Source organism: Vulpes vulpes, unplaced genomic scaffold (genome assembly GCF_048418805.1).
Source record: "Vulpes vulpes isolate BD-2025 unplaced genomic scaffold, VulVul3 u000000698, whole genome shotgun sequence".
Taxonomy (NCBI): Eukaryota; Metazoa; Chordata; class Mammalia; order Carnivora; family Canidae; genus Vulpes; species Vulpes vulpes.
In genome coordinates this window covers 886,780-906,397 of record NW_027325792.1, presented here as the reverse complement: position 1 = coordinate 906,397, position 19,618 = coordinate 886,780, and the positions used below count along the sequence as shown (strand labels likewise).

Genomic DNA, 19,618 nt, shown 5'->3' with positions numbered 1-19,618 from the left:
GGTTTTTATTTGAGGATTCCAGTGTTCAGTATATTAGGAGAAAGTCTACCAGTGTAGCTGACGCAATAAGTTCACAATCTCATGTAGGCAGCTGCATCTCTGGGATGGCCAGCCCCAGGCTAATTGCCAACCAAGCAAAGAGTTCATTTTTGCCTGCGTTCTTCCAATGAGGATACAACTAGAATGAGTGCTGGTGTTGGGGGAGGCTAAACTCCACATCTACGCATCTTAGGTTCTCCCCGGGGGGACTCATTACCAAGAGGATATCATCAAAAGAAAAAATTTATAAAGGTTTGCAGTGCACATCACACCGAAGAAATCAAAAATAAAGAGGAACTCAAAGCAGCAGCTTAAAACTGCCGGCTTTATAGCGTCTTCAGCAAAGAACAATAATACATTTGTAGAAAAAATGATAGCCTAAAGAAAAGCAATTTTAGACTATCAAGGGCGGCATACTGGAAAGGTAAATATATGGGAAGACATTAACACTAAGATTTGTTTCTGGATTCCTCTTCCCAAAAATATATATACATATATATTTTGGGGTGGCATATCCCAGCTTCCTTCACAAGGCTTTATGCCTCGCTCTAAGGAATCCCTGCTGAGCCAAGCTCTAGTTATTGGTATTTGAGTTAAATTACAGTTATAGGTGGAATGGGTTTATGAGTCATTTCATTAGAATGTTTTCAAAAGATGTGCCCTTAGTCTCTTCTTTGACCAAAAGTGTGTGCAGAAGCCCCATCCTCTAAGGGATTGTACAGAATGTCTGAAGCTGTATAGAGTTGGGGTGTTTTTCCCCCCTCCTGAGGAAAGCAAGATTACTCTTTAACAGTTAAAAGCGTTGTTCCTATTAGGGATAATGTAACACCACGTCATCCTTCCTATATAGTACAATCATTATGCATACACTATAAAAACAGACTGCATGGTGACTAATTTTCAAATAAACCCATAGACTAAATCACAGCATATATAAATCATTTCTATCTCAACTGCTCACTTAAACCTGAACAAATTTTCTGGAAGCATGTTAATTTTCCTATGATACTCCTTAATATTTCTTGCAGAGCTGGTTTGGTGGTCACATATTCTTGCAGTTTCTGCCTATCTTGGAAGCTCTTTATCTCTCCTTCTATTCTGAATGAGAGCCTTGCTGGATAGAGTTTTCTTGCCTGCATGTTCTTCTCATCTAGGACCCTGAATCAATCCCGCCAGCCCTTTCTGGCCTCCCAGGTCTCTGAGGAGAGGTCTGCTATTAATGTAACAATTCTCCCCATATTCGTTAAGAATCTGCTGCCTCTATCTACTTTACAGATTTTCTCTTTTTCTATAGAATTTGCAAGTTTCACTATTAAGTGTTGAGGTGTTGAACGGTTTTTATTGATTTGGGGGGAGGACCACTCTATCTCCTGGGTCTGAGTGCCTATTCCCCTCCTGAATTAGGGAAGCTCTCAGCTTGGATTTGTTTAAATATGCTTTCTGGCCCTCTGTCCTTCTGGGTGCTCTCTGGAACCCCAGTGATACGTAATTCTTCCTTCTGAAGCTGTCATGTATTTCCCTTAACCTTTCCTCGTGGTCCTTTCATTGTTTTTCTCTGTTTTCCTCAGCTTCCTTCCTTGCCATCAAGGAGTCTTCTGTGTTGCTCATTCTTTCTTCCAGCACCTTATGCCTTGCCATTAGGACCCCCAATTTGGATTGCACCTCATTTAATTGATTTTTAACTTCAGCCTGATGAGATCTTAATTCTGCAGTTGTGAAGCCTCCACCCGCCCCGGGGGGAGGCAGGACCTCGGCCGTGTCCCCCGGGCCCTGGGCTCCGGGGCCTGTGCTGCCTGCACCGCGCTCCCGGGGCCTTGGCGGGCGCCCGAAGGCAGCAGGTGCAGCGCCCCGCCCGCCCGGAGCCCCCGCCTGCCCCCCTGCTTCTCCCTGAGGCCCCGCCGCCTGCGGCTCCAGCGCTGTCCCGAGCTGGGCCCGCGGGCCTGGGGCGCTCTGCCCCGGGCGTGCCTCGTCTGCTAGTGACCCCAGGAACCTGGGGGCTCCGCCGCCCCTCCTGGGGTTCAGCCCGACACCCCTCCTCTCCGGGGCTGGGCTCTAGGGGCGCCCAGGCTTTCCCGCCAGGCTGGAGCCATCTCCTCTGGCCTGCAGCTCCCCACCCCCCCACCTGCCCCAGGCTTCTTCCTTCCTTTCCCTTTCCCTTTCCTTTTCCCTTTCCCTTTCCCTTTCCCTTTCCTTTTCCCTTTCCCTTTCCCTTTCCCTTTCCTTTTCCCTTTCCCTTTCCCTTTCCTTTTCCCCCTTTCCTCCTTTCCCCTTTTCCCCCTTTCTCCTTTTCCCCCTTTCCCCCTTTCCCCCTTTCCCCCTTTCCCCTTTTCCCCCTTTCCCCCTTTCTCCCTTTTCCCCTTTCCCTTTCTCCCTTTCCCTTTCCCCCTTCCTGTCTTGTCTTGTTAGAAGCCAAAACTTTTCTCTCTGTAGAGTTCCGGCTGTTCTCTCTTTAAATCTCAGGTCACATTCGTAGGTGTTCAGGATGGTTTGGAAGTTCTGTAGGGAAGTTGGGGACCTGGTGAGGTGAGGACCCTACTCCTCCATCTTCATAAATCCCCTCTTTCAGGGTATTTGAAAGACTGCTTTGTCTTGTCCTCCAAATGGTGCCTCGTAAAGTCTGTACGCATATTTCAATGTAATTAAAAAATAGAGCCTTTTCCAGTAGCTGTTAAAAAGAACATCTCAGTTATTTTGTATCAAAGGCAATTTCATGCACTTTTTTTTTTATAAACTGCTTATTCAGTCAGCATTTTCCAGTGCTCCTGAGAGGGCAGTGAGGTGCCAAGTGATTGGCCTATAAAGCTGCTGGCTAAGGACAAAGTTTCTGCTTGCACTCCGGACAAGTGTCTGGCGCAAAAGCAGATTCCATGGGGATGGATGTGGGGCTGGCCAGGCCGGCCACTGATGTGGGGTGGGCTCTTGTTCAGAGGGGTTTCCAGGTCCCATTCCCCCTTTCTGGTGACCAATGACTGAAATACCCTTTGGATTGTTGGACAGTCCTAACTTTCCTAACTCCAGCGACCTCAACTTAGTTTTACTTAATAGCTGGTGTTTAATATTGTCCTTTGTGGTTTTATGTTTCCTCCCTTTTTTTATTGTATAAGACTCATGGCTTTCACATCCGTTTCCATGTAGAGGAACTCCAGCTGGCGACTAGACTGCGGGCAACCTCACTGAAGGAGAGAAAGCATTTTGGGGGCATTTTTCGAGACCATGTGGTGGATACCCGACAGTACTTGGAACATGTTAGAGAGTCCACGACAGGTATGCTGGCCATTAACGACCCAGCCTGAGGGAATTGTTCACGTGAAACCTGTGCATGTTTGTGTTTAAGAGTGTGTGTAAAACTTCATCCCATCACTGTGAGTGGAGGTAACCTCCCAATCTGCTTACGTTGTTGTAATGGCACCTGATTTTGCAGAAACAGAGACTATTAGAGAGTCCTAGATGGACTCTCCATTTTTCTCTTCCTTTTATAGCCACTAAGACAGAATGACCCAGCTCTTTGAATGCACTGAGACTTTAGATAAAAGAAACCTAAGCATAATTACAACATTTACATTATTCTGGCTCCCCACCCACTCCCCCTGTTGGAAGCCTTGTGTTAGAGATCTTTCTTCTGATCTCTTGTTAAATATTTTAATCTTCTATTTTAACTCTCTAAATGTCTGCTTGAGTGAGGACTCCTCTAAATGGATGATACATACTCTGGACATCAGCTGTATGTAAATGTTTATGTGTTTGGTGGTTAATATCCTTGTTTGGCCTAACTTTGGCTTTCAGTATTGGGATGTCCACATTATTTAGGTACAGTCAGTCTGCTTGTTTCATTATTGACACGTGAATTCATTTTTGCAGGCACGCTGGGTAGACCTGTAAAGCTATTCACAAACCATTTCCGAGTGACGTCCCGCCCCCAGCAGGTCACATATAAGTACAACATTGACTACATGCCAGACATCGAGGATGGAAAAGTTCGTTCAGAATTGCTTTTGCAGCATAAAGCATTTATTGGAGAGTGCCATATATTTGATGGGAGCTCTTTATTATTACCTCACAAGCTACTGTTGCCGGTTAAGTACTGTTATTGGATGTTTTCTTTTTAAATTTTATTTACTTGATAGAGCAAGAGAGAATGAGCAAGAGGGCGGAGGAACAGGGAGAAGCAGTCTCCCCACTGAGCAGGGAGCACAACTCGGGGCTCAATCCCAGGACCTGGGATCACTACCTGAGCCAAAGGCAGATGCTTAACAAATTGAACCACCCAGTCACCCTAGACATTTTCTTGACCTTTGTTCTCTTCCTCTCACATCTTCACTGTTTTAAAGCAAATACCATTTTTGTACAACGATTTGAGGAGACCTGAAGATCTCTTGCCCATGGGATTTGTAACACCCACGTGCCATGTGTGCTTATCACTGATGTTCCCTCCTGCCTCATGTCAGTGCTTTTTTTTATGTCAGTGCTTAAAATGAATCTGAGAGCAAAATATATACATGTTTTTACATTTTCAAAGGCAAATATGGGTCAAGTGCTGATGAAGTATTGAATAGTTTTTATCTTTCAGCAAAAACATTAGAAGGACTTAATATTTTTTCAATAAACATCTATTTACCAAATGGATAATCTACAGGAGCTCATTTAAGTTAAAAAAAAGTAGTTGTAAATGTTTAATTCTGACTCCTCACTTTAGCCTTATAAGTCTTGTATTGTCCCTGCATGTGTCACACTGGTGTGTTTTATACCCAGGTGACCTATTGATTTGTGGTTCAATAATGAGCTTATTGTCTTCGGAAGGACTGCTAGACCCTCTTGTTTTTTCTTTATCTCAGAAAACGGAATTGGTCAGCCTACTGAAAAACCAGGTTGTGAAGCTGACCATTGAATTCATCAGCGAACTCTCACCCAACTCACCAGACTGCTTACGCTATTACAACATTCTCTTTAGAAGGTGTGTTTATAAGCTTTAGTTTCCTTGAGATATGACTGTGTTCATGTGTCAGTGGCATTGAACATAGACATTTGCTCCTAGAATTTCATGTTCTTGACACCTCCTCATCCTGAGAGGGCAACGGATCTTGGGGATGAAATGGGACTTGACCCTCACCTAGACATGCTTAAGTTCTGTGGCCTATCCTCAGTATTCTCCCTGCCTACCCCCATATCCTGTGCCTGGACCTGCCTGGAAGGAGGAGCATACATCGAGTATGCATGCCTATGCATATTTCTCCCTAGAGCAAATGCACTGGTTTTTTATTTTGTAGTAACAGTGGTGGACAAATATCCCAAATTGGAGGCACATCATCTGCAAAAGATGTTTTGGTTCATTTCTGGGAATGGAGGATATCCTAATGGTCTTTCCATGACAGTTTGTTGTATATAAGGGAAAGGAGGGGAAAACAGAGGATAAATGGACCTTAATATCTACCTCACAATATAATTTACTTGTACCAGGTACATCTGTTTATTATGTGTAATACAAAGTTGCTGGCAGATTTTTCCCCCTAATGTATCCTCATGTGTATTACCAAATGCTTAATATTCATACTATTTCAACAAAACTTATTCTTCAATTTTTAGAATTTTGAAGCAGATGAATTTGAAGCAAGTTGGTCGCAACTATTATAACAAGCAAGAGGCCACTGAGTTCTTCGATCACAAGTTGGTATAAAATAGTTTCATGTAATGTTTGTAATGTATACATCTAAATCCCATAGATTCTCACATGCATACATATGTAGGTATATATGTGTAAGCCTGTGGTTGATGATAAAATGGTTTAACAAAAATTAGGTATAACTAGCACAGCAGGTAAATCTCTATTGGAAAGGTCCTTCAAAAGACCATTTCTTATTAAAAATAAGAGATGAAACGGCTTGACTCTCAAGTGCCTTTTTAGGGCCCTGTGACACTTGCTCTATACTCAGAGCTTGGAGTTTGATAATCCCATCTAACGTGTTCTATTTGCAGGCTGGTCATCTGGCCTGGATACGTTACTTCTATTCTTGAGTATGAAACCAGCATTACCCTCTGTGCTGATGTGAACCATAAACTGCTCCGAATGCAAACAGCTTATGATTTAATAACAGGTCTTCGTGATCCACAAACCAGAAAGGAAGATGTTGAGCAAGTTTCTAAAGAATTAATCGGGTCAATTGTTTTTACACTGTAAGTCTGCTTAAAAAAAAAAAAACAACAACAAACCTATCCCATTACTTTGATCACCACCCCCACCCCGAGAAGATGTTCCCATAGTTCTCAAACCACTCAGTAGTTAAAGTTCAGAAGCTGACCTGGCATGGCAATGGCCAAGTCAGTCCATGCTTTTCTCATCTAGGTCTATTGCATGAGAGAGGGATACGTGTCATTTGTAGACTTCGCTGTTCTTAATTCCTAATGCTGATCCAGTCATCTTGTGGAACCCTGTCCTGCACATAACAGAATATATTCCTTCCAAATTTCTTTTGCTTTGTGTCTAACTAGTTAAAAAAAAATCAGGGCTTAATTAGATAGAACCTATGGGCAAATTTCCACTTGAAGTTAGTTTTTTGCTCTCCCTTTAAACCAGACACTTTGAGTGTGGATTGAAAGTTGTTTAGCAACATCATCTTAAGAGTAAAGTTGAGGACTTTTGCTCCCTAATTTCAAAACATATAAAGCTAGTAATCAAGACAGTGGCAAAAGGACAGATGAAAAGATTGATGGAATAGAATTGAGTCCCAAAGTCAGTTTATAGTCAGTTTCTTTTTTTCAACAAGAGTGTCAAGACAGTTTAGAGAAGGAATACTCTTTCAGCAAATATTGCTGTGACCACTGGGTATCCACCTGGCCCTTCCTGACACAATATACAAAATTAACTCCAATTTCACTCCAAGATAAACTCAAAATAGACCTCAATGTAAGTGTTAAAAGTTTAAAAGTCTTTGAAGAAACTATAGGAGTAAATCTTCTTTAGGTGAGCAAAACCCTTATAGGACACCAACAGAGAAGGGATGACAAAAGAAAAGTATAAATTGTACTTCATCAAATTAAACACGTTTGTTCTTCAAAGTCAAAAGTGAAAAACAATGGATAGAAAGGTGATTTGCAATTGTTTTCTCTCAATCTCCTAACTTGCATCTATTTAAGTAAAGAACAGGTACAAGTCAAAAGATAACTTTTAAAAAATGGGTAAAGGATCTGAATCAACATTTCTCTGAACAAAATATAAAAATGATCCATAATCACATGAAAATATACTCAATGTTATTAGCCATGAGGGAAATGCAGAGTAAAACCACAGTGAAATAGCACTTCGTACCCACTAGGATGGCTAAAATTAAGAAAGCAGATACTAAATGTTGGCAAGGATGTGAAAAATCAGAACCAACCCTCAAACGTTGCTGGTATAAATGTGAAATGGTATGATCTCCTTGGAAAACAGTATGGCACTTCCTCAACATGCTAAATATAGTGTGGCTATGTGATCCAGCAGTTCTATTCCTGGTTATGTACCCAAGAAAAATGAAAACTTATGGCCAATGTACCAATTTTGTAGACCTGACAGCATTATTCATAATAGCTTAAGAGTGTAAACAACTTGAATGTTCATCCGCTGAAACATATATCCCATTATAGATATGCTATGTTTTTATTTGGCAATAAGTAGGAATTAAGTACAAGTATATGCTATAGCAGGAATGAATCTCGAAAGACATTATGCTGAGTGGGAGAAGGCAGTCAGGAAGGGTCACATATCGTATGACTCAATTCCTATGCAACAGGTCAGGTAGGCAAACGTATAGGATGGACTTTAAACTAGCAGTTATCTAAGGACTGGGGAAGTTGAGTGGACATGAGGAGTGACTGCTCGTGGTTGTGGTGTTTGGGTTGTGTTGAAGAGTGTACAACTCGGTGAATATATTGAATATAATAAAGCTGATATATCCTGCAATTACCTGTAGGATTTAAAGCCTATTAATTCTTGCCTGATCCCATGCTATGAATACATTAGGAATAATACCATATATTGTGAATATTCCACAGGTATAACAACAAAACCTATAGGGTGGATGCTATTAATTGGGAGGATAATCCCAGAACCAAATTTAAGAAATCAGGTGGTGCTGAAATCACCTTTGTAGACTACTACAGGGAGGTATGCAATCTTTTATTTCAGTATGTCTAAATATTTTTTCTTATTTAATCAAATATGTCTCCTATGTATAACTGATAGTCACATGTTAGATCATAAGTCAAAATCTATATATTACAGGGTTTCTCTTGGAGGGTATTATAACTTACATGAATTTGTCCATGTATTTGGGTACCTTGTATATATGTTACATAATTAGAATGGCTCCAATAAGACCTCTTTAATGAGTCTTGGACATGGCTATGATAGTTTTAAACATGTTGATGGATTGGTGGGTTGAAAATAAAATATGGCAAAATTTCAGATATGAGGACTTCACCTATGTAGAAGTTTCAGCTCTCTAGGACTTGGTTCAAAATGAAAAAGTGAAAAATTACTATCAGAAATTATGTCATTTGTGTGCTAAATCTCATAACTCATGGATTCCTCAACCTTTTTTTTTTATTTTTTTATTTTTATTTTTTTTTTAAATTTATTTATGATAGTCAGAGAGAGAGAGAGAGGCAGAGACATAGGCAGAGGGAGAAGCAGGCTCCATGCACCGGGAGCCCGATGTGGGATTCGATCCCGGGTCTCCAGGATCGCGCCCTGGGCCAAAGGCAGGCGCCAAACCGCTGCGCCACCCAGGGATCCCGGATTCCTCAATCTTTATTCACAAAGAAACAAGTAAACTTCATGAACAAAGATGCACTAGGTGGTGAGGTTGGTTCTCTAGCTTTGGCAGTTAAGAGAGAATTCAAGGAGTTAGAGATATTTATAGCAAACGGAAAGAACTTAGAAAAGTATAAGCTGGGGTTTTTTTTTCTCTAAATTTTATTAGGAATCCAAAACCTAGCTACTTGGAAGCACTGAGAGTACACAGCCATTCAAGGGTATGGTGCTATTATGGCATCATCCCCACTTGTGCTCCACGCTTAGTACTTACTTGTTTAACCTGAAAGCATGTAATGAGTGCTCATTATACAACTTGGGTATACATTGGTAAGACTACTGAGTTCTCTGTTCTTAAGGAACTTGCATCCTTGTAGCAGGAAGAGAGATGGCAGACAAGAAGAAAGCATGTATTGGGGGAAATCTATGCAGATAATCAAGAGGTGTTATGGAGAATGTCTGGTGGCTTAGACTGCTGGTCATAGAAAGCTCTGAGTAGCTGGCATGTGACTGTCAGAAAGGAGCAAGCTGTGTGCAGATTGGTGAGAAGAATTGTCTCTTACACCACTTTCAGGATGGGCATGATGTATCCAGATCCCAAACAAGGCTAGAGTGTCCTGTCAAGAAATAAACCCAGTTGTGGGTGGGACGTGTACAGGGTTGCAGGATATGACGTCAGAGGAGGACGTGGGAGCCACACTGTATAAAGTTCTATCCACCTACACACATTGGATTTTACCGTTAAGTGAGACTATACAGATAGATGAAATGGGGCACTTTATTTTACAGATGTGGGTCTAATGTACAGGGAATGTATGGGTACAGGGAATATGCGGGTAAAAAGGGAGGCAGGGACACCAGTAGGGAGGTGCTTAAGTCTATTTAGATCAGTGATAATGGTAACCTGGATTAGAAAGGGAATGGATGGGGCAGACAAGAGGACTTTTGATGGCTCAAATGTAGTGAGTAATGGTAAGAGGAGTCTCTGGCTTTATCTGAGGAAGTGAGTGGAGGCTGGCATCACTTATTGCAATGGGAGATTCTGTGTGAGGAGCTGGCTTGGGGATTGTTGGGTTGACATAGCCTATGATGGAGTTGCAGACAGGGATATCAGGCTGATATTTGCTTGATCATTCTCCAGATTTTACTTCAAAAGTCATTGGTTTAGGTGACCTTTGAAATGACTTGAGTAGTCTTGGGATGTCCTGGTGGGAACTCAGTATAATAACAGATGGCAATCTAGTTGTATTGTCATGAGATCTAGAAAAATCCTGAAATCCATAGATGAGCCCTTAAAAGGAAAGCACAATCCTGGCTTGCAGAAAAGCTTTCATAGTAATGCAAAGTGGGACAAGGAAATTCCTGTGGAGATGCAGAAGTTGGTGTTGTAGGAGATCCCTATGGGATATCACAGGACAGCCATGAGAATTAATAGTGTGTTGCTCAAAGTTCTCGACAGAACAGCTTGTACAAAGGCTGTGCTAGTCTCAGTGGTGGGAGTGGTGATTGAGGCCCTAAAATGATGCCATGATTCCGCACACATGTATATACATATACTTGCACAAGCTCCTGCCTTAAGACTCTAGAAGCAGGGGAACGGAGGTGAATCCCAGCTGCCTTTCAAATAACTACAGAGAATTAAAAGTAGTAGTTCAGCTCCAGAGGTAAAGCACCATGAACACTGGATTTGAAGTCTTCTTGTCTCTGGAACTCCTTTGACATTCTCAAGATATTTAACCAATCCCACCAGAATTCATGTGGCTAACTGGTGACTGATGAGGATCTCACTGGTCAGCATGGAAGGATCTATGACAGACCATCACTTTATGTGGGAGAGGAAAGGCACTTTATTGTACAGGAATTGCAGCCTAGGGATAGGAGCTTCTGGATAAATGTCTTGGCAAATGCCTTTTCCTGGCGGAAAAGTTTCGATGATGCAGGAGGCATGTTTGGAATAGCTGTAGTATTGCAGCTGCAAGGAGTGACCAGGTTTGTCGTCCCCCATTAATGTGGGAATCCTCTTCAAAGTTCTTAATTACATCCTTAATTTTTTAAGGCAGTACTATAGTGAGAAATATGTAATTCAAGGCTTGGTCCTGCATTTACCTATAGCAAGTCAAAGAAGGCTGGTACAGTGACCCCAACACAATGTTTATGAGAGTCTTGTTCTCCTGGGCCATGTGTGCTTACAAGGAAAAAAGAGGTCATCCCTGGGACATCTAAATTAAGAGACTATTAAGAGTATCTTTAACGTGTTCTTAAACTTGGGGAAATAGTCTTCCTAGCACACCCCTGGGCCTCTGTTGGTGATCCAGACTTTTTTGTACCTATTTAGGTGACTTGACTAGGCTTTGCTGACAGTCACACCAGTGTTCTTTCTCACCTCTTTTGAGCAGCAGTATAATACAGAGGTTACTGACCTAACTCAGCCACTGTTGATCAGCAAAGGCAAATGGAAAAAGAGCCAACAGGACACACCCCATAAGCCTATAATGCTGGTTCCTGAGCTATGCTACCTGACAGGTACTTCAGATTTATGCAGTCCTCATAGAAGACCACCCCTTTCAAGCCCCAGATGTTATGATGTAGAAGTACATGCTTTTCACAGTACTCCATAATGACCCAGAGCTGTGTTCTCTCCATTGGCTCTTCCTCTTCCAGATAAAATCATCAAGGCTTCTTCACATACATATTTATTCTTGCTTGTTTAGCTATATCTTCTTAACTTTTTAAAGGTCTATCAGATAAAATGCGAAAAGACTACAGGGTGATGAGAGACTTGGCTCTTCATATGAGGTTGGATCCAGAAAGAAGGCAGCACGAATTACGGAAACTGATGAATACTATACAAACGTAAGTCCTATTCTTCTCTCTGTGTCTTTGTGTGTGTGTCCTGAAGATGAGACCCGTGCAGAACTCTTGATATCTCAGATTCTCCAACTAAAAAACAACAGGTTGGAAGAAAACGACCTCTTGTGGGGACAACTCTATTTGTTCCATTGATGCAAAGTTAGAGGAGGTCTGGAGGGGAAGAACAAAATAGAAAGACCCTAAGCACAAATGTGAGAGTAAGGACATGATTTCAGAGTACTAGAAACCCTCTCTCTGCAACATGTCAATACAGAAGACAAACAACAAGGCATCTTAGATTAACTAGAATTTTGCAAATGGATCATCATTTTTGCTTATTTCCTTTGGTTCTATTCTGTGGAAATATTTTAACTTTCAGAAATAGGGAGGTACAACGGGAACTTCAACTCTGGGATTTGAAATTTGATACCAACTTCGTGTCCTTCTCGGGAAGGATCTTGAAAGAAGTAAGAATTTTTCAAGGAAGAAGAGCGGTAAGACAGCTTCAAAATGGTCATGTTCTAGTTACTCTTGCAGTCATTTGGGGCCAAATGAATAATAATGCAGAGGACCTAAGTCAGGTCAGTAACTCACTGCTCTCTCTTCTTGGGCTGTTTGTCCTTTCTCTAGGGGAGAGCGAGCAGGTGTTCAGTTAGAAAGCATGTAACATCCTTGGCATATAGTAAACTCTATAGTTTACCATGTTTGGAGTTGTGGACATCTCTCGTGGCAAAACAATCTGCCAAGTATATCCTTAAGAGTCAAATAGCTAGAATCCAAACAATCCAGAGTAACCCATGATAGAATCCCAGTATTACTTACCACTATCTTAAGGGAAGAGTATGTAATTCAGTTATGACCAAAGTTTAAAATTGTAACGTTTCAGTAGGAAGTAGCAAGAATTTGCAATAGAAAGGCTCTTTGTCGGTATTTCTTTAAAAATTGAAGTCTTATACTATGTCTTCCAGTTTGACTCCCATCCACAGTTTGCAGATTGGTCGAGAGAGACCAGAAGTGGACCCTTACTCAATGTGAAGTCACTAGATCATTGGCTAATACTCTATCCTACGAGAAATTATGGAGCGGCCTCATCCTTAGTACAGAGTCTACGGAAAGTCACACCCACCATGGGCACAGCTATGAGAGAGGCAAAAATGTAAGTAGAGCTGAAATTAAGATCTATAACAACCGATCTTCAAATCGGAGGTAAAGTGGAGTCAGATTATATTAAATTATAGGAATTGGTCACTGTATTAAAACCCTGGAGGTTTGTAAACAAAAAAGCCTAATCTATTCCAATTAACTGTAAAATAGGCTTTGGGGATATATAGTTTGTGGCTATTGGGATACATGCTGAGGAAGCCAAACATTGAACTTATTTTTGTTTTAAGAACAAACTTATCAGGGTACTTGGGTGGCTCAGTCAGTTAAGCATCTGACTCTTGGTTTTGGCTCAGATCCAGCTGGGTGCTCAGTGGAGAGTATGCTTAAGATTCACTCTCTGCCCCTCCCCTTATGTGTGCATTTTACCCCTACGCAAATAAGCTCAGGAGTTATGGAAACTGTCTGATGTACAGGCAGCAGGGCAAGATTTCTAACACGTGCTCAGACCTCCAACAGGACATGGGGTCATAAGAAAGAGCAATTACTGTTTGGTTGCTTTCTAACTATAATGGAAGATCCTCAAAGTATTATTTCTAACATGATGATGCTTCTAGGAAGATTTTTTGGGGATAATCCTCAATCAGACTAGGGAAATTCCTTTCTCATTTTAAAAATTTCTTTTCACATGAATGAATGTGGAATTCTATCAAATGCATTTTGTACTTTTTTTTTTTTACATTTAATCTGCAATTATTTTTCCTATAATTCACCACACTAACTGTTTCTTTTTCTGAAGATTGCATTTCAGGCTTACTGTCACCCTAGGCCCATGGTATTCTACTGTTTTTTTTTATGATTTTTAATTTACTTATCTGATAGAGAATGAGAGCTATCACAGGAGGAGAGAAAGAGAAAGAGGCACTGAGCAGGGAGCCTGATATTCTAATATCATTGCTACTTTCAAGTTATTCTTTGGTTTTTGAACGTATATGATTTAATGATTTTACTCTGTCAATGGGACACCTGAGTGGCTCAGCGGTTTAGCTCTCGCTCAAATAAGTAAATCTTTCATGACCATTAGTTAAAAGTAGTTTTTTTTTTTTTTTTAACATTGTACCTTGTTTTTATGTGGTGCTCCATTGGCTGCATAAAACGTTTGTTACATACTTAACTTTTGAATACAGATGATATATACTTATTTTCTAGGCTTGAAGTAAGTGATACAGTCCAGTCCTATACAACCGTCTTAGAAAATCATGTTTCCTCCAAAACACAGATGGTAAGTTTCTATTTGATAGCACTTCCTTTTTTTTTTTTCAGATTTTATTTATTTATTCATACAGATGCAGATAGAGAGAGGCAGAGACACAGGCAGAGGGAGAAGCAGGCTCCATGCAGAGAGCACGACGTGGGACTCGATCCAGGGTCTCCAGGATCACACCCTGGGCTGCAGGCGGTGCTAAACCGTTACACCACCGGGGCTGCCCCCACCCTTTTTTTTTTTTTTTACAAAGATTTTATTTATTCATGAAAGAGACAGGAGAGACAGAAGCAGGCTCCATGCAGGGAGCCCGATGTAGGACTCCAGGATCATGCCCTGGGCCAAAGGCAGGTGCTAAACCGCTGAGCCACTCAGGTGTCCCATTGACAGCAGCTTCCTGTCTTACCTTGTAGTGTTATAAATCTCATCTGTTAGATCTTGAGTGTCTACCACTCAAAATTAATCTCAAGTGCCCTTTCTTTGGCAGGGACTTGTCTTCAATTTCTGTCCTTTCCTGTCTCTGAGGCTGTCAGCCTGTTCATGGTCTCTGACCTTTCAGCCATGTTCACTGGAGAGTGGGCAAACACTTTGGGAGAAAGTGGCCTCAATTGCTGAGATCATCTCTCTGGGTCCCTACTTCTTTCCTGTCTTAACCTAATAACTCTTTATGACCTTGTTAGACTGCCTGAGCCCCAAACAGGCACAGTCCCTGTGTTTTCATCAGTTTGAACAGCTCTTCTTAGGAGGAGACTGGCCTATGCTATTCCAGAAGCTGAAATTGTAGGATGCATTAGCTGACCACTCTCTGAATACTCAGAAATCATCACAGAAAAAATTAGAATCTAGATTTTGCAATTGTACTTAAAAGCCTGACTTATTGAGCTATTGAAATATACATAAATACGTATATTTATATATGTGTATATATAAATAAATGGAGGTGTGTGTGTGTGTAATCTGTACCCAAAAGATTAGGTGCTTTAAGAAAAGCATATCTATAAGTTAGTTTAGCCTTCATCTTTAAGTGATCCCAACAGGCATGGAGAAATCCTAAGCCAATAATGGATTGGTGTCCTTTCAAACACACACATTGACTGCAGTCTATTACAATTAGAAATCATTAAATCATATACATTCAAAAACCAAAGAATAACTTGAAAGTAGCAATGATATTAGAATATCAGGCTCCCTGCTCAGTGCCTCTTTCTCTTTCTCTCCTCCTGTGATAACTCTCATTCTCTATCAGATAAGTAAATTAAAAATCATAAAAAAAAAAGTAGAATACCATGGGCCTAGGGTGACAGTAAGCCTGAAATGCAATCTTCAGAAAAAGAAACAGTGTGGTGAATTATAGGAAAAATAATTGCAGATTAAATGTAAAAAAAAAAAAAAAGTACAAAATGCATTTGATAGAATTCCACATTCATTCATGTGAAATTTTTAAAATGAGAAAGGAATTTCCCTAGTCTGATTGAGGATTATCCCCAAAAAATCTTCCTAGAAGCATCATGTTAGAAATAATACATTGAGGATCTTCCATTATAGTTAGAAAGCAACCAAACAGTAATTGCTCTTTCTTATGACCCCATGTCCTGTTGGAGGTCTGAGCACGTGTTAGAAATCTTGCCCTGCTGCCTGTACATCAGACAGTTTCCATAACTCCTGAGCTTATTTGCTTAGGGGTAAAATGGGGATACTAGTCTTGATCTCAGTAGGTTATTGAAGAATTAACTGAGTCAAGTACAATGCTTGGCAAGTGCTCTCACATAGCACCCATCATGTAAGGGGTGACGTTCCTGATGATGGTACGTTTCAGTCTGTGCTTGTTAACCCTCTGTGTCAACTTCATGATAAACTCCTAGAAACAGAATAGCCAGGACGTAAAGACTTTGCAAGTGCAAGTGATTCATGCATATTGCCCATGCCTGGCTCCTAGGCTCTTTCTTCTTCCATATGCTCACCTTCGCCATTATTGAATGGAATGGGATTCCAGACCCTTTACCCTCCTGGGCCAGCTGTGGATTGAATGAACAGACTCTGTTCCTCCACCTAGGTAGTTTGCTTGACGTGACATCCACTTCTCCCATTACTGTGGTTTCATGTCCTCGGTAGTCTTGTTGCTTTCTTTCAAGGTCCTTTGCGTGCTGTCCAGTGAAAAGAAAGACCTGTATGATGGCATAAAACAATACCTGTGTGTCAAGTGTCCGACCCCAAGCCAGTGTGTCGTGGCACGGACCTTAGACAAACCCCAGACGCTGATGACCATTGCGACAAAGATTGCCCAGCAGATGAACTGCAAGATGGGAGGAGCCCTCTGGAAGGTGGAGACAGGAGTACGTTGGATTTCATTGCCTTCTCTTTATTTCACTTGTGTTCAGTGGAATTTAAGACTCAACCATCTTAAACGCAGTTGCTTAATTGTGCTTCTATTGTGTTCTAACTCAATGTCTTACCTTTTTTAAAAAATTTCAGTTACAGAATGCGATGTTCATTGGTATCGACTGTTTCCATGATACTGTAAATCGGCGGAAGTCAATTGCAGGCTTCGTGTCCAGCATCAATCAGGAATTGACGCAGTGAGTGGGCGTAGGCAGACATTGTGTAGATGGCAACTAGCTGTAGACCAAACAGGAGAGGTGGGCCTAACTAATGTTTGTTGACGAGGGCCATGGGCAGGGTATTCTCTTCCTCTTCTGGCAAAGTTATGCTCCAAATACATTTGATGTGGAAGGGTCTATATCATTTTTCTGTTGCTGCTTAACAGATGACGACAAACATGGCAGCTTAAGAGGACACTCCTGTGTCTGCGCATAGGTCTGTCAGGCAGCCATCAGGTTGGCCATGTTGGCCAAGCCACATTCTCCTCTGGAGGCTTGAGGTCCTATTGCAAGTGCACATCCTTGTGGTAGAATCTTTTTTTTGTTTTGTTTTTGTTTTTGGTAGATGAAGGACAGAGGTCCCCCTTTCCTTGCTGGCTGCCAGCTACAGGCCTGTTTCAGCTCCTGGGACTTCATCCATATTCCTTCTCGAATGCCCTGCTCCCCCAGAGCACACAGTCCTTGTTCTGCTTCAAATCTCTCTTCCCCCTTCTGCTATCTTGCTTTTTCAGGGGGTTATGAAATTAGATAAGGTCCATCTGGAAAATCTTCCCTAAAGCCAACTGTGACATAGGACATAATCACAGGGGCGATACAATAGTCACAGATTCCAAGCGTTAGATTTCTGCTCACTGGGGGCTCTGATGATCAGTGAGTCTCCCCATTAACACACGGGGAAGGACTCAGGCCCCACATGGGGAAGACAGACCTAGGAATACAATCAGAAGCCTATAGGTACAGGATCTGCTCTTCACAGATCTATATGTAATGGATCTGCCGAAGAACATATGCTTCCATATCTCATGCTTCTCCCTTGCTCCAGGGATACTTTTGTTTTCTGTGCTTAGAGTAGAACCTACCTTCAAAGGAGTTTGCACATTCTTCAGTTTAGTTTCTTGAGCATTAGCATGTGTATGACCATCACCAATCACTGTTATGCTTCCTGAGGATTTACTAGCCCCCTTGGTATAATTACAGAGTATTCTTTAAGGGGGTCCATTTTTATTTTCATGAATGGCATCAATTATTCCAGTCTAGTTCCAGTTCTAGTTTAATATAATATTGGTTTGCTTTTATGGTGGGAGGGCATGTGGAAAATAATGTTTCAATCATGGAAAGAAATTAAGCTCTCATTCGGTTCATTTTTAAATTTTTAATTCTTTTAAATTGGAGTTCAATTTGCCAACATAGAACACCCAGTGCTCATCCCGCCAAGTGTCCCCTCAGTGCCCATCACCCAGTCACCCCAACCCCCACCCACCTCCCTTTCCACTACCCCTCGTTTCCCAGAGTTAGGTGTCTCTCATGTTTTGTCACCCTCACTGAGATTTTCACTCATTTTCTCTCCTTTCCCTTTATTCCCTTTCATTAATTTTTATATTTCCCAAATGATTTCATCCAGTTCATAAATAATTTTGAACCCTTGCTTTTTTTTATGGTGAAAAAATTTATATTTAGATTTATAGTTGGCTGGACTCAGTTTAGATGATCCCAATTTTGTTGGCAACATCCAAAGCTCATAATCAGGAGCCAGTCGAACATATGCTTTCTTCTCTCCATCAGACCTGATCAAGGTGTTGACCTTCGCCACATCAGTGTCATAGAGCTTCTTTACAGCCTGTTTTATCTGGTGCTTATTGGCCTTGACATCCACAATGAGCACAAGTGTATTGTTGTCTTCTATTTTCTTCATGGCTGACTCAGTAGTTAAGGGGAACTTGATGGCATAGTGATCAAGCTTGTTTCTCCTGGGGGCTCTCTTTCGAGGATATTTGGGCTGCCTTTGGAGACACGGGGTCTTGGGTCATCGGAATGTAGGTGACGTGCAGATCTTTTTTTTTTTTTTTTGTGACTGCTCGCCTTTCACCACTTTCTTAGCTTTCAAAGCCTTTTCTTTGGCTTCAGCTTTGGGAGGGGCAGGGGCTTCCTTCTTCACCTTCGGCGCCATCTTCATGAAAGGGCGAACCCTTGCTTTTTGGCACAACATTTCCACTGCTCTGTTCTCAGCATTTGAACATACCATGATTTCATCTTGTAGACTGTAAATTCTGGGGAAAAAAAGCAGACAAATGTATTATATCATGTCAGGTCATTGCAATAGTTTGAAGCAATTAAAAAAACAGGGGATAGAAACTTGAGACCAGTATTGCTTGATCTGTTGGGAAGTGGTCAAGTAAAAATTACTGCTCCAAAGCAGGTGGTTCCCATAAAGCATGATTATGGATGAACCATTTTTTTAAGACCTCAGCTTGGAAGCAGGAATCTCCAGGAACACTGGCTATTTATTTTGGGTGTCCACCATGAGACGGCAGTAGTCCTGCACATTGAAAGTGCGTGTAATTTGTACCAATGTTAGTGAATGCTTCCATATTCCTATTTGTGTGCATTCACAATTTTAATAAATGCCTAGGGTACTGGAAGAGACCAATGCTTCGATCTCTGCAGAGGCATCAAAGAATGGATTCCTGATTGGATCTTCAGCTACTCATAGTGACTCCCCCCTCCCCGCCACCAGAGGTCCTAGATTAACTCAGGATGAAAAATAAGGGAATTTTTAAGACTCCTATCTCAAACTGACAGCTTATTTTTCTCCAAACAAGGTGGTTCTCTCAGTGCATTTTCCAGGAATCGGGGCAGGAGCTTGTGAACGGGCTTAAAACCTGCTTGGAAGGTTAGTGTCCCATCAAGATTGGTGTGCCTGACTCCATCTGGGTAGTTGTCTGCAAGTGAACACACTGTCCCCCCGGAGACGTCTGGCAATGCCTAGAGATGCGCTCCATTGTAACAGCTGGGATGGAGGTGCTACTGGCCTCCAACTAGCGGGTAGAGACCAGGCATGCTACAGAAGACAGCAACACCCATTCTGCCCCCACAAAGAATTATCTGGCTCAGAATTTCTGTAGTGGTGCTGTTGAGAAATGCTGAGCTCACGTGAAGACCAAAAGGCAGTGAATGTGTCCTGGAGGCTACAGGATTGAAAGA

At 41.6% G+C, this 19,618-nt stretch overlaps 1 protein-coding gene across 7 annotated transcripts in view; it reads left to right on the top strand.

The window, feature by feature from the left end:
• Positions 1 to 2,409: 2,409 nt before the first annotated feature.
• The window catches only part of LOC140597384 (piwi-like protein 1), a 28,133-nt gene continuing 10,924 nt past the window's right edge, over positions 2,410 to 19,618 (top strand). For 2 of the 7 annotated variants that reach the window (XM_072745645.1, XM_072745646.1), the window contains exons 1-14: positions 2,410 to 3,303; positions 3,898 to 4,112; positions 4,872 to 4,990; positions 5,620 to 5,700; positions 6,010 to 6,207; positions 8,065 to 8,176; positions 11,221 to 11,347; positions 11,560 to 11,677; positions 12,054 to 12,168; positions 12,643 to 12,830; positions 13,985 to 14,057; positions 16,172 to 16,372; positions 16,512 to 16,615; positions 19,237 to 19,307. In XM_072745645.1, coding sequence (XP_072601746.1) covers positions 3,990 to 4,112; positions 4,872 to 4,990; positions 5,620 to 5,700; positions 6,010 to 6,207; positions 8,065 to 8,176; positions 11,221 to 11,347; positions 11,560 to 11,677; positions 12,054 to 12,168; positions 12,643 to 12,830; positions 13,985 to 14,057; positions 16,172 to 16,372; positions 16,512 to 16,615; positions 19,237 to 19,307 — 1,630 coding nt within the window. In that variant the 5' untranslated portion in view covers positions 2,410 to 3,303; positions 3,898 to 3,989. The remainder of the gene's footprint in view (positions 3,304 to 3,897; positions 4,113 to 4,871; positions 4,991 to 5,619; positions 5,701 to 6,009; positions 6,208 to 8,064; positions 8,177 to 11,220; positions 11,348 to 11,559; positions 11,678 to 12,053; positions 12,169 to 12,642; positions 12,831 to 13,984; positions 14,058 to 16,171; positions 16,373 to 16,511; positions 16,616 to 19,236; positions 19,308 to 19,618) is intronic. The other 5 variants (XM_072745649.1, XM_072745651.1, XM_072745647.1 and 2 more) reach the window with 4 other exon arrangements.